The sequence below is a fragment of the Sodiomyces alcalophilus genome, assembly GCF_042370955.1.
Source record: "Sodiomyces alcalophilus JCM 7366 unplaced genomic scaffold ACRALscaffold_6, whole genome shotgun sequence".
Lineage (NCBI taxonomy): Eukaryota > Fungi > Ascomycota > Sordariomycetes > Glomerellales > Plectosphaerellaceae > Sodiomyces > Sodiomyces alcalophilus.
Genome location: NW_027263537.1, coordinates 1,307,023 through 1,320,470, shown reverse-complemented (window position 1 = coordinate 1,320,470; position 13,448 = coordinate 1,307,023). Strand labels below are relative to the sequence as shown.

Sequence of the window (13,448 nt, the reverse complement as noted above, 5' to 3'; positions counted from 1 at the left end):
CATTACGGCCTGATATGCGAATGCCCGGCGCCGTCTTCATGATGCCTATATCATGCCGTTCGTGTCATCTCGTAAGGGTCGTCACACAGACAAAGGAAAAAAAAAGATGAATAAAAATAAAAGAGAAACAAGAAGAGAATAAGGAAAAGAAACAAAGAAAAGCTCCTATATGAGCGTTGCAGGTCCAGATCGTGGCCTGGACAACCGTGGTTCAGCGGGTATCTTGGAATGTATTTCAAACATGGAAAGAACGTAATCAGGCGCCCCATGGAGGAGGTGCATAGTACTGTGTTGGGGGAGGGCCCCTGTAGGATGCCCTTCTTTCCCTGGGCCCCGGTGTTCTCCTGTCGGGTCGGGCTTCTATCGGGGGTGGTGACCTCCGAGACAACGGGTCCCGTTCTTGAAGCGGTCCGGCGGTTATGTTGGGGGGCGCGCCGGAACCGCCCGACCTGCGGGATGCTTTCCTGGATCCGTTGGGCCCACCCAGGGGCGGGTCTTTTACGGCGGGCTCATTATCGGACGGTAATGTCAACTCGACCAGGCTGTAGAAATATTCCAACACCTCGGGGTACCGCTGCACGCTGGCCTGCCAGTCTTCGTCGATGCCGCGCTTCAGGGCGGCCTGGGCAGCGGCAATCTCGTTGGGGTGCGGCGGGGAATGGTAATAGTGATAGGCATGGGCCGAGATGCGATCCAGGTGCGCCATGTGGGAAGCCTTTCGACGCTCTGTGAGGCGGCGGAAGTATTCGAGGATGTAGTCTTGCGCATGGGCCCTAACCCAAGACCTGCTCGCAAAGGAGGAACCATCCCCCGGTCAGCATCGCATCTCTGGCAAAAGAGCTTGAACGACAAGCAACGCCGGGAGGGGAGGGGAGTACGAACCGGATATCGTTGTAGATGGACTGCATCATCCGATGCTCCGCCTGTTTGATGGCGACTTCGAGGCCTTTGGCCTCGCAGTCACAGGCCATGGTGGCCGGTGCCTGGCAGATGGCACAATCAGGGTCCATCCTCACGAGTGCCTTTCGCGGAATATGATCTCTGGCATACATCTTAGCCATGGCTAATGGAAGGGGTTTGGATCCCCAAGACGAGACGAAGGCTAAAAAGAAAGTAGGCCGTAGGAGAGCACGGAAAGAGTGGGGGTTGAAGATATAGTAATACAAGAAAGAAGCTCAAAGTGGTTCCAGCACCAATACAATGGTCATCTTTCCGTGTGAAGACCCTCGGTCTAAGGGTCTCCTCCTAATACGAAAGTTGGGGTTTTCTGGATATAAAGAGGGGGAGATGGGGTTTCTTCTTTTTGGTAAAGGGAGAAACGGGAGAAGGGGGAGAGGAGAGGGAGAGGAGAAGACTATAGGGAAGGCGAACTGACCTGGAGGTATTTGAGTGCGCTTGTCAGCGACGGGCAGCGACGGACAGGAAGACGACTGGTGGGCAGCAGGGCCAGAGTGTCGAGGGCCAAAGGGACGTAGTGCGTAGCTAGTCCCAGTAGGAGGAGCTATGTATCCTGCAGGGTCGGAGCAGGAGGCGATGGGAGGCAAAGGTGCGGCAGCAGCAGCAGTAGCAGCAGCAGTAGCAGTGGCAGTACAGCGAGCAAGCAGCGAACGAGTCTCGTCGTCCAGTTGAAACCGACGTGGGCAAGTGAGCAGCGAACGAGGGACGAGAGCGTGGTGGTATCTTGGTCCTTGGTGTATGCCGACTATGCCTGGCGGGGAGAAGTGAGAGGGAGGAAGCAAGTCCACGTTTCGCGGGGAGAAACAGCTGGAGAGAACAGAACGGAACGGGCGTCGGTCGGTCGTTCAATGGGGAAAGAGTAAAAAGGGACGAGGTTGCGGCAGAACCGGGGGTGGGAAACGTGGGGAGAGAGGGGGGGGACAGCAGATCGATCTGCGAAGGCGAGACGAAGACTGGTGCCGGATTCAGGAAGGGTCGAAAGGGCAGGCCAGTGGATGAGGCTCGCAGAAGACGGTGTCGTGGCTCGAATGGCCAGCTGGTGGTCGCATGCAAGATGCGCGATGGTGGACCAATCGAGATGAGCGTTGTTAGGGCGCAGAAAAATCAATCAAGAATACACAAGAGCTGTAGCCAAATCTGGTCAATAGAAGCCCCAATAGGATACCTTTGATGAGGGGCGGTAGCAGTTGAGACCACTGTTACTTTGTGGTATTGAGTGGGGGAAGAATTTCAAGCTTGGGACAAGATGAAAAAGTCGTGTGATGTTCTACCATGTCAGTATCCTCGTAGAGAAGACAGAGAGAAACAGGAAAAGGAGAGAGTGGGGGGTTTTGAAGGGGAGGTCGGAGAGGAAAAAGAGGTGAGCCGTCCTGGCCGTCTCGAGTCTTCTCGTCTCAAGTCCCTCGTCCCTCGTCCCTCGTCTCGCTGCTCCTTGTGTGTTGTCGGTCCCGCTTGCTGCCCGCACGTAGTAACGGGATTTGGGAATTGGGCCTCAAGGCGGTCTGCACCTGTTGCATAGTAAGTTGCGGAGGTGCAGCTGGAGAGAGATGGTTGGCCTATGACCGTGGTCAATTAGGGGTCATGAGCCAGTTGACGCCCACGCTGGGTCTCGTCGTGTCTCTCTGGTTGGTAATAGTTACCAGCCACCGACCTCGGCTCGCCTGCAGGTTGCTGCAGGTCTGGACGTCTGAACGTCTGGCCCCCGAAAACAATGGGTCTGTGTTGTCTGTTCCCAGAGGGAGTTGTAAATTAGGAGATGGGTCTGCGTGACAATAGGAGACTGCATTGTCATTGATATATCAACAGTCCTCGAGAATGCCCATGGTTATTCAAACTCGGAGGGCAGTATCATGGCCGCCTGTGGAATCGTGTTGCAAATGCCATCGAGATGGTGTCGGTGAGACTGGATTGCCGCTCCGGCGGTCAATGCTCTCGCTTTTTCGACGACATTACCGCAACATGGAGCTCTGTTTTATGGCCAAGGGTAGAACAAAGTACGGAATTACAGGGCGAGGACGTACGAAGTACGTTCGTTGCTATGGCAGACGAATGGTGAAAGGAGTGGTGGCATGAAATAGGGAACAAGTTGGCCACTTCCTCGACTAAGGCAAAGGAGTGCGTAGTATTGTCAAGGTGTACGAAGTACGTACGTTCTAACATAGGTAGGTACCTACCTACATATAAATTCAAGCCATGAAATCACGGGAACGAACCCCTCAATCATAGGCAAGTGCTCTTGCTCATCGTCGCTCCTTCCCTTCCATTCTACCTTAGTAATAACGGACTCCGATAAGATGTGCTTATGTAAACCGTATCTTATCTTATCAGCCACGATCCAAAATCCGACGGTGCATTCCAAAAAACAGACAGCAAACATTCAACCGCACTTGCATCTTCAAGGCAGCTCAGCTCAGACAGTCAGACCCGTCTCCTCCTAGCCGCCATGGCTCCAAGGTGCCCAGGCGGTCATTTTCTATTCCTACCATTTCTGTATCCTCCCTTCTTCCTCACCAGGACAAACGTCGTCCATCAAGTCGCAGCCGAGTCCCTCCTCAGAACCCCCTCGCGCCGCCACAGCTCAACCCATGTCGCCCAGGAACCGATATCAACTCGCCTCAACCCGGCTCCCGACGACTATGCGGCCCCCAGCTTCGCAGACAAGGCCCAGCTGACCCTGTACGCCGGTGGCGGCGGGAACGGCTGCATTTCCTTCCTGCGAGAACTCTTCCTACCCGAAGGCCCTCCCAACGGCGGCGACGGCGGCCACGGTGGGAACATCTACATCCAGGCCGTACACGGCGAGACGTCGCTCCACAAGCTCGCCCGCCGGCGCTTCATCAGGGCCGAGAGGGGGAAGAATGGCCAGGGGAGCGCCAAGTCCGGCCAACGCGGCGACGACGTCATCATCACCGTCCCCGTCGGCACCGTGCTCCGCGAGCTGGACCGCGTCGATCCCGTCGCCGAGGATGCCACGCGCCAGCGCGCCATCTGGCTCGAGAAGAAGATGTGGAAAGCCAGGAAACGCGAGCGCGAGGCCGAGTTGGCCCGCAGGGAACTCATGGACCCCGATGCCGAAGACGGAGACCACCACCTCACCCCCGAGAAGATGCGCCAGCTCCAAGAAGAAGCGGAGAGGGACGACCCGGAGCCCGAGGAACCCAACCGCGACAAATGGCTGGTCTACCCGGGCGCATCCCGATCCGAAGTCCGGAGCATCTACTTCCCTCGCCTACGCCGCCGCGAGCGCCTCGTCCACCAACCTCCCGCTCCCTTGCACCTCGACCTCTCCCGCCCGACCCCGACCCCCATCCTCCTCGCCGCCGGCGGCATCGGCGGCCTCGGCAACCCGCACTTCGTCTCGCGCGAGCACCCGCGTCCCATATTCGCCACCAAGGGCGAACGCGCCGTCACCCTCGAGATTGAACTCGAGCTCAAACTCCTCGCCGACGTCGGCCTCGTCGGCCTCCCCAACGCAGGCAAGAGCACCCTCCTCCGCGCCCTCACAAACTCCCGCACCCGCGTCGGCGACTGGGCCTTCACCACCCTGCAACCCAACATCGGCACCGTCGTCCTCGACACCTACAAGGGCCGCCCCGCCGTCCGCTCCTACAGGCGCCAACCCCCCTCGGCCGACAACCAGCCCGACCACGCCCCCACCACCGAACACCGCACCCGCTTCACCGTCGCCGACATCCCCGGCCTCATCGAGGGCGCCCACCTCGACAAGGGCCTGGGTATCGCCTTCCTCCGCCACGTCGAGCGCGCCGGCGTCCTGGCCTTCGTCGTCGACCTCTCCGCCGGCGACGCCGTCGCCGCCCTCAAGGCCCTCTGGCGCGAGGTCGGCCTCTATGCCCAGATGCGCCAGGACGAGGACCGCGCCCGCGCCGCCGAGGCCAGCGTGGACTGGGACCTCGACAGCCCCGGCAGCCACCCTGCCTCTGCCCGTGACGAACCGCGCATTCTCGTCGTCCCTGCGCCTGCGCCTCCTGCCGCCGACCGCGCCTCGGGCGGCCTCCACATCGCCGCCAAGCCGTGGTTCGTCGTCGCCACCAAGGGCGACCTGCCTGACACCCAGGAGAACTTCCGCGCCCTGCAGGCCTACCTGGAAGATGTCGGCAAGGGTACCGAACCGCACCCGAGCGGTATTGCCGACGCCTGGACCAAGCGTTGCACCGCCATCCCCGTGAGCGCCATCAACGGTCATGGCGTCGACCGCATCGTCCACTGGACTGTAGGGTTACTGGACGAATAGATCCGGATGTCTGATCCGGATATCCCTGACATGTAAATCTGTATTTATACGATACCTTGTAAATCACCCACGTTTCGTTCCACGTACTATAGAAGCAGCAAATATAAGTGTTATAAGATTCATGAACCACGTGTATATAGCGACGATTTTCTATTCCTCCTCCCCAACACTGCTAGTGTACATCAAAATCGTCGACGGCTTGCCATGCAGCTCGGAGCGAAAACACGTCGCCCGTTTACGCTCTGTATAGGCGACTGTAAGCAATCATCACTTAAATTGCCACGCGACTCACGCGATGTCCAGTGTCTTTGCGCTTCGTCAGGTATCCCCATGCCCATACATCCGCAAATGTTCTTCTCCATTTTCTCTCGCGGCGTCTAATCACTGATCATTCCTTCAGGGGTCGGCGCATCCTCGACATCCTCGAGCGTCGCACCATCCTGTGCAGCCGCCGTTTCGCCCGCGGACCCGCCGTTTTCCTGGGCGGCATTCGACTCGGCCTCCTCCCCGTTCTCCCCCGCGCGTTGCTCCTTCTCCTGCTGTTCAATCTTGGCCTGCTTCTCCTTCTGGAGGGCCCGGTTGATCAGGGGCGTCGTGTCGTTGAAGATGCGGAGCAGCATCGCGGCCCGGTCCTCCTTGGGCAGCATGAGATTGAGCGAATGGACGCTCTTCCAGAGCGGCAGCGCCATCCGCTCCGTGAAGCCCTCCTCGGTGCCGTCGGGCTCTACCCGGAGAACGAGGCACCCCATGCCGATATCGCGTACCCTCTCTCCAATCTCCCCCAGCTGCTCCCACGCGCCGTCCGCAATCTTGGGGAACATCTCGATGAGAAGCTTCCGGAGAGTCTCCTTCTTGTGTAGCCGGACCACGCGGTCCTCGCCCACGTAGCCCTCGATGATGGGCATGCCCTCGGACTGAATCCGCCACCGGCAGACATCCGCCGACGGGGCGTCCTGCTTCATGAACATCTTGACCCCACCGTGGACGACCTTCACCCCGCGGCCTTCGTTCTCTACCAGGACGTCCTTCACCAGCTGGGACGTATAGTAGATGGCCTTGGTGGGATCGCCGGCGGCATTCCGCACCATGAACCGGTCCTGGGGGAACCGGGGGGAGAGGGAGTAGAAGGTCTTAATGTTCTGCAACACCTCGTGGTCCGGACTCAGAAACTTGAACGGCTCTTCGAACTGACCGTGCTGGTTCCTGCCGGGTCTCGCGTGTGGCTGGGGCTTGGGCACGTTCTGCTCCGTTCCGTCTTCCAATTTGGGTTTCTTCGACTCTTGCGCTTCGGACTGAGCAGGCTCTTCGCTTCTTGGTCGTTTCGATCCGTTCGATGGCGCCGGTCCCTTGTCTCCATTTCCATCCGCCTTTGCTTCGCCGGCCTTGGCTTCCGGTTCGGACGCGGCTGGCGCCTCTACGACGGCATCGGATGTCTCGGGCACGTCGCTGGGTTTGTCCGTCGCCGGGGAGTCCACCGCCGGGGAGTCCGCCGCCGGGGAGTTTGTACTTCCATCAGGTTTCGCGGCATTAGCCGACTTGGGCTCGTCGGGGCGAATCTTCACTTCCTCCTTTTTATGCAAGACGGCGATGAAGAAGCCGCCAGTGTCCTGGAGATGAGCGTAGACCCGCATGCAGCGTTCGAGGGGCAGGCCGGCACCCGCGCTACCCTCGAGCGGCGGGAACATGGTCTCTGTTAGTTTGCCTGGGATATTGGTGCGCTCTTCGGATTGGAGAAAGTCGTTGACTTCCTGCATCGAATCCCAGATCCGGCCGGATCTGTCCATGACATTCCATGTCTTGAGACCCGGTCTCCGTTGCAGGCCCGGGAGCTCGTTGGCGCAATCCACGATTTCAACCTTCTCCGACCCTCCGCACTTGGCAATGGCGGCGGCCACGATTGCTTCGTTTTCAACGGGGTTCATGCTGCAGGTCGAGTAGACAACGCGGCCTCCCGGTTTGAGCATGGACAAGGCGCGGACCAGAATCCGGATCTGCGTGGTGTGCAGACCCACGGCGCTGTTGGGAGTCCAGTCATTCCAGAGGTTGATGTTCTTGCGCATCGTCCCGTCTCCGGAGCAAGGCACATCGGCAAGAATGCGGTCGAACTTGATGTATCTCGGCCTGTCCGGTGTCCCGGGCTCCGACGGAAGCCTGATCGAAGGATACATGGTCGCATCATGATTGGTCACGATCATGTTGGGGGAAGACAGCCGCTTGAGTTGATGAACCAGCATGTGACACCTCTTGTAGTCGGCATCGTTGGCGATGAGAAGTCCCGTAGCCCGACCGTCGTCGGCGGAGTCGACGTCCCCATCTACCTCGAGCTCCTCTTCGGTCTGCACGCCGAGATCAAGGCCGTCTTCTTTGGCGAAAGCGCGCAGGAATTTCTTGATACGCGCCTCCTCGCCTTGGTGGATCATCTCGAGGAGCTGAGTAGCCTTGCTTCCCGGGCTCGCGCACATGTCAAGAACGGTCATGCCTGGGCGAACGTCCATGACTAGGGGCGGGATCATACTGACGACCTCCTGCCTGGAGATATTACCAATGCTCGTCTCGGAAACAAGGAACTTCTGAAAGGCGGCGAAGGGCGCGAATTTGCGCACGACGTTTTTCGGGGTGGTCATGTCCCAGGCAAGATCGTTGGGGTACCAGGGCACGGGCTTGGGAGGCTCGACTTTCCTGCCATCGGCGTGTTCGATCTTGACGATCTCGGGCATGTACCTCTCCTTGAGAAGGTTCCTAACGGCTATCGCGTGACTGCAGGGTTGCGCATCATGTGTCAGCAGGAGCGCTTCCAAAAAATCACCCATGATCGCATGGAAAACCTGGCGCACCTCTTGGAGCCCGCGAATCGGAAGCTGTTGGGAAGCTCTCTCCTCAGAGCCTCCCAGAACTGCGTCTTCTCTCCATCGGGGAGTTGAAGGAGGTTGTCATAGTATTTCTGCAGCTTCTCGTGGACCTTTTCAATCTCGGCATGTGGCTTCCAGCTGTCCGACCGACGTCCGCTATGGCGCGCTTGGCCCTTGTTCTGCAATTCGTGTTAGGAGGGGCATTGGAAATTGCTGCGAATCAACGCGACGGCGCGAGGGACGTACGAAGTGTCTCTTCCTTCCGCGAGCCATTGTGACAATGGACTGATTCCGATGCTAATTGTTTGGAGTCGGTTTTCAAAAACGATTGCGCGACATCTGTGGTCCGTGAGTGTTGGTTGAAATGGCCACAATCGCGACGAGCTTGCAAGCAGCAAGAGATGGAGGGGAGGAAAAAGTAGTTTGAACGAAAAGGTGGTCTTGGGTCCAGCTCCTCCATTTCCTCAATGGAGCCTAGTGTTGAATAGAGTGATTACTTAATACACCACTTGGGTTGAGGTACCTAGGTACCTCATCACACCGTGTACTTTCTGCCTCTCTCACTGTCCTCACTAACACGAACCCTTCTAGGGACGAACAACTCGGAGGCACAAGGTATCATAGATAGGCCGTTGAGTGAGTTTTGGATGATTTGTTTGGTATTCTCGGCATTGAAATCTGAGGCTCTCAGGGACTAATTGAAGTATTGCATGTGCACAGGGGAAAAGAGTCGGAGCTAAAAGAATGGAACATTGCTGCTAATCAAGGCCTAGGATCGCCTGAGCAGGTTGTTTCTGCTCCTGCTGCAGCGAGTCAAGGGCAGGAGTCAGATAAGCTTACGGACAAAGAGAGTAGACGACTGGTGTTGAAGCGCAACGGTGGATATACATCGCGAGTCCTGATCTGGCGTTGACATTCATGAATAGAGTAGGTATTTACTGGTGGGCAGGGCAGAAAACGACGACGTTGGCAGCAAATCGGAGTAGAGTAGAGTGGCAAGCCACTAAGAATCCATCTGACTGCCATTCTCTTTTACAATTCCGGCATCAGAAGGGAGAGACTATTTGTTTGCGTGCCGCAGACCGGTAGCGGCCCGGGCCTCATATGCTCCTTATGACCGGAGTAACTACAGAGCAGTAATGATTCGTGAGCAGGTCGACAATATCAAGCGAAGGGTGCTGACCACCTACCTAGGGAGAGTAACGTAAGCAGGGCGCATAGACCGTTGATGATGCATCTAAAGTGAGCCAATGGCCGTCTTTATCTTCCCTCTTCCGGTAGAGTATCTTTGCATATGAAACGCGAGCTGCAATTGAGGGATCCCAGAAATATCCCAGCCCGGTACTTAGCCTTATCGGCCCAAACTTTCTCGTCGAAGCACGTGGCCTGTATGTAGGCATACGGCGCACGCAGTTGACGAAGCAGGTAACAACGTGGGCGACTGAAGCTACCGGCAGCGAAAATGTTACCGGTATTCAGAATATTACGACCTGCAGGATATTTCTCTGGATGCATTTAAAACCCAAGATGCGCCTGGCTGGCAGGAACTAAAAGTCTCAACCCCTGAGCTTTCTTCATCTCCAAAGATAAAATCGGTTGTCTGGGTAGTCCAGTGCTCATCGATCATCATCGGCGGGCGTCGACCTGTCCGTTCGGCGACAATAGCGCAAGAAAACCAGCAAGGGGTGGTGCCAAGCTTAAGCTGAAGATGTAAAATGACACGGTGCATCCCTGTCCCGCCTTTTGCTTTTAGGGCTGACGTGAGAATTCTCTATTCGTATGCTTGGAGTACTCGTATGCTTGTTTTGAGTTGGTCGCGCATCAACCCCAGTCGTTTTCGTCTTAGGTACGGAAAACCTACTCAAACGGGCCAGGGCCCAATCGGTCCATGAAAACATTTTTCGTAGGGTTACCTAGCGCGGCATTAGACTCATTGGGTGCTTTTTATAGGGCTCGAACGGGCCCTAGGTGCACTACCGCGTCTAATAAGGTACGTTGTATGAACATGGCACGGACATGCAACTCAAATAAGCGACAGGAGATGGCCAACCCAAGGGAAGACCGCGCCATCTGACTGGGTTCCAAAGGCGGTGCTACCCAAAATGCCACTCGAGGCCTCATACCTAGTCCAGTACAGCAAGAACAGGTACGTTGCATTGTGTAAGAATGCAAGATTTAGCTGCGTCAACAGTCCATAGGAATCAACGACTATGAAGGCTACCAATCACCGTTTCTTGCTTGTTAGTTTAGTCATCGAACCCTTGCTGCTTTCTATTTTTGTACACATGCCCAGAAAGGCCGGGCCAGCGACAAGAAAGGTACTGAACCCTGAAATTGACAGGGATCCGGAGCTAGCTATAGTCGAGACTTACATTGTAATTCGAGACTCAATTCGGAAGCTGCCGACCAATCCCGACTCATGGAAAAAGAAGAGCTCTACTGCCAAATTTCCCAGCTACTTTGCGGCTAGCCAAATTCAGTCTCCACGATATCCCCATCACGGCCTTATTCGAAAAGAAGAACAACAGAAGAGGAGGATGATGCCGGAATGGTGGCCTTATACAACATAGACAATAGACCAAGATTGTTGCAACATGGAAAAGAAAAAGGAGTCAGTCTAGGTCTCCCTCAATAGGACGAGTGAGGCCACAAACCACTCGCCAAGTTTGGCTACTGTGGTCAGCAGCAGGGAACAGGGGGCCACCATGCTGGTCCACCTCTGCCATGCTGTTATCTGACGATGTCACCGTCTTCTTGGTTCCCGGTAGTTTCACCCTTCGCGGCTGCGCTCCCGCAGGCTTGATCCTCGTCTACTGGTAGCCACGGCGGCAGCCTTGGATTCTGCGAGAAAATGATGGGGGGCGGGCAGACAAGGGGGAAGAGGTCGCGCTTGGTTTTTATACCCGGCTCGTCCCTTCTCCTAGGCGCTTCTGGTCTCGTGTAGTTAGTCGATCATCACCTCTCGCCTCAGCAAGCCCGGCACTCGAGTGCGCAAAGAGGCCCCAAACTACGACGCGCGAGCAGACATCATGGCAGTCGAGGAAGAGATCCACGACCCGGTTCCTGAGAAGCTTAAGCTGCTCAAGAGCCCGGTCAAAGGAGGGGTGGAAAGTGTAGACACCGTGGTCGGTCGTCTGGGTTATCGTTCTGACCCCGAGGATGAACCCATCTTGTTGCGAAACGCCGATTCGACCAACCTCGAAGTCTTCTATGACCTCTTTCTCGCAGTATGTTTAAAGTCCTTGCCCTTTTTTTTTTCTTCCTCTACTGAAGCAATGTACTGACTTGTGTTGAAACAGGCTGTAAGGACTCTCCATCTCAACCGAGCGCGATGCATTTCGAAATACTAACCTCGTTTGTCCTTAAAAGTGTTTAAACTTGTTCAACCAGAACCAGATGGTCGCGAGTTTGTCTGGTCTTTCGTCTTACATTGGCTTCTTTTGGTAAGCCAAGGCTCCCCCTCGCGCGCTACCTGGAAAATCGCCAATGCTGACCACGACCCCCAGCCTGCTTTGGATAACATGGTTCCTCACCGGCATGTACGATGTTCGATTTGTCACCGACTGCATCTTCGAGCGCGCGGCGCGCGCGGTACACCTTGGCGTCCTTGTCGGCTTTACCGTGACCTCGCCCAATTTCGACCCGAGTGACCAGCAGCTGGAAGTCTTCCGAACCTTCTGTATGACAGCCACCGTTCCGTTACTGATGGGTGTGGGTACTGACTCCTTGTACAGCTCTGATCCTCATGGTTTCGCGTCTGTGCCTCGCCGTCGAGTACTCGAGCATCGTATTGCATATCCGACAGTACAAACGCTCCATCCTACCGCTTTGCATCATGGTCGGCCTGAACTTTGCCGCAGCCATGGTGTACCTCGGCGTAACGTTCCGCTTCAGCGCTGGCAACAGCCGCGTGTTCTACACCTGGTATGTCCTTGGCGCGGCCGAGGTGCTCATGAACCTCGGTCTGTCCGTCCGCTTCAAGATCCTCAGCTTCCAGGGCACCCATCTTATCCGCAGAGCGAGTCTCTTGACTCTCATCATCTTCGGCGAAGGCGTTGCCGTTGCTTGCAGTGCCATCACCAAGATTGTTGCCGTCGGACATGACGAGTGGAGTAAGTCGCCTCGACTCGATGTGCATCAGTTTGATGCTTTCCCCCCCTTGTCCTAACTCCGTTTTTGTTGCTAACATCCACCTGTTTAGCTGGCGGAACTATCGGGCTGGTATCCGCCAACGTCGCGGCCGTCTACATCGTTTTCATGGTCTACTTCGACTGGATGCGTCACCTGCATCTCCCCCTTTGGCGTCAGCTCGCCTGGACGATTCTCCATTTCCCTCTCCACCTGACCATGACTCTCTTCATGGAAGGTGCCGCCCAGCTCATCATCTTCTGGAAAGGAGCCGAGAACGGACAGCAAATGATCAAACACTTCGAATCGGTACTTTCAAACATCGACTCTTTCGACGACATTTATACCCTCACCTCCAATTTCACTACCGACATGTTGGAAAGGTACACGCCCAAGTATACCTTCCAACACGAAGCTATCAGCAATGCCCTTACCGCTATCGGCGAAATCGACTGGGACTCCATGCAGGCGGACCTCGGTACTAACCCCCCGGAAGAGGATATCTACGCACACCCGGCGTTCAGGGATTATCTCACCCAGGCCGTCAGCATCTTGTTGACATTGGACAATGTCGTGTACAACTCGTACGGAGTCGACTTTGTCGAGGCCCAGGCCGAGGAGGAGATACCCGAATCCGACGGTGAATTGGACGAGTTGAGCTTTAGTTTCGGCGTGAGCATGCGCAACTTTGTCCGGTTCCGCACCCTCTTCCAGTACACGTTCGTCTGTGCCGGCAGCTTCCTATGTCTCGCGAACCTCCTGTACTGCATCTCGCGCACGGAGACGTGGAACCGCTGGGCCATCATCCGCACCACCATCAACTTTGGCATCGGCATCGGCATCGCCCTCGTCGCCGTCGTGTCCCATGACTTTGCCCACTTGGAGAATTACCGCGCGACACCCTGGATCCTGCCGACCATCTTGTTCGCGTACCTGGTCGTCCTCACCATGAACCACCTGCGGGGCCTGCAGCCCATCTTTGGCTTCCCCAAGTTCAGCTTCCTCTCCAAGAGGGGAAGCCAGGACCCCGAGCTCGTTCAGCAGCAAACGGAACTTGTGACGTCCAAGTATGACCCGGGCGAGCATCACGGGCCCGACGGTGGGTATCAATATCCGCCTCAACCCTACGCCGCGTCGACCGACTCCGTGCCGAGTCGCATGCAGCCTGGTCAGCAGCCAGGACCACAGGCTACATATTACGAATACTCCGGCGAGGGGGGTTATCGTCCGGTGTAAGTTCCAGGAGACTTCTTATGCTGTCA

The 13,448-nt window shown here is 56.4% G+C and overlaps 4 protein-coding genes across 4 annotated transcripts; 2 read left to right on the top strand and 2 right to left on the bottom strand.

Moving 5' to 3' along the window:
* Positions 1 to 256: 256 nt before the first annotated feature.
* Positions 257 to 971, bottom strand: ACRALDRAFT_2028768 (uncharacterized protein; the record flags this gene model as incomplete). The annotated part of the gene is made up of 2 exons (XM_071020555.1): positions 257 to 785; positions 883 to 971. 2 exons carry the CDS (start codon positions 969 to 971, stop codon positions 257 to 259), a joined length of 618 nt encoding a protein of 205 aa, XP_070873354.1.
* A 1,807-nt stretch (positions 972 to 2,778) lies between these two features.
* On the top strand, positions 2,779 to 5,209 carry ACRALDRAFT_2021146 (uncharacterized protein; the record flags this gene model as incomplete). Its single annotated transcript, XM_071020050.1, has 7 exons — positions 2,779 to 2,817; positions 2,846 to 3,009; positions 3,036 to 3,042; positions 3,091 to 3,103; positions 3,184 to 3,253; positions 3,324 to 3,422; positions 3,472 to 5,209. The coding sequence occupies 7 exons, from the start codon at positions 2,779 to 2,781 to the stop codon at positions 5,207 to 5,209; spliced, it is 2,130 nt and encodes a 709-aa protein (XP_070873353.1).
* Positions 5,210 to 5,586: 377 nt separating this feature from the next.
* On the bottom strand, positions 5,587 to 8,447 carry ACRALDRAFT_1049758 (uncharacterized protein; the record flags this gene model as incomplete). Its single annotated transcript, XM_071015612.1, has 4 exons — positions 8,305 to 8,447; positions 8,044 to 8,237; positions 6,507 to 7,966; positions 5,587 to 6,464 (listed from the first exon to the last, which is right to left on the bottom strand). The coding sequence occupies exons 1-4, from the start codon at positions 8,329 to 8,331 to the stop codon at positions 5,587 to 5,589; spliced, it is 2,559 nt and encodes an 852-aa protein (XP_070873352.1). The 5' UTR covers positions 8,332 to 8,447.
* A 2,640-nt stretch (positions 8,448 to 11,087) lies between these two features.
* Positions 11,088 to 13,422, top strand: ACRALDRAFT_1070143 (uncharacterized protein; the record flags this gene model as incomplete). The annotated part of the gene is made up of 5 exons (XM_071017739.1): positions 11,088 to 11,285; positions 11,449 to 11,501; positions 11,565 to 11,737; positions 11,793 to 12,170; positions 12,260 to 13,422. 5 exons carry the CDS (start codon positions 11,088 to 11,090, stop codon positions 13,420 to 13,422), a joined length of 1,965 nt encoding a protein of 654 aa, XP_070873351.1.
* Between the last annotated feature and the right edge of the window lie 26 nt (positions 13,423 to 13,448).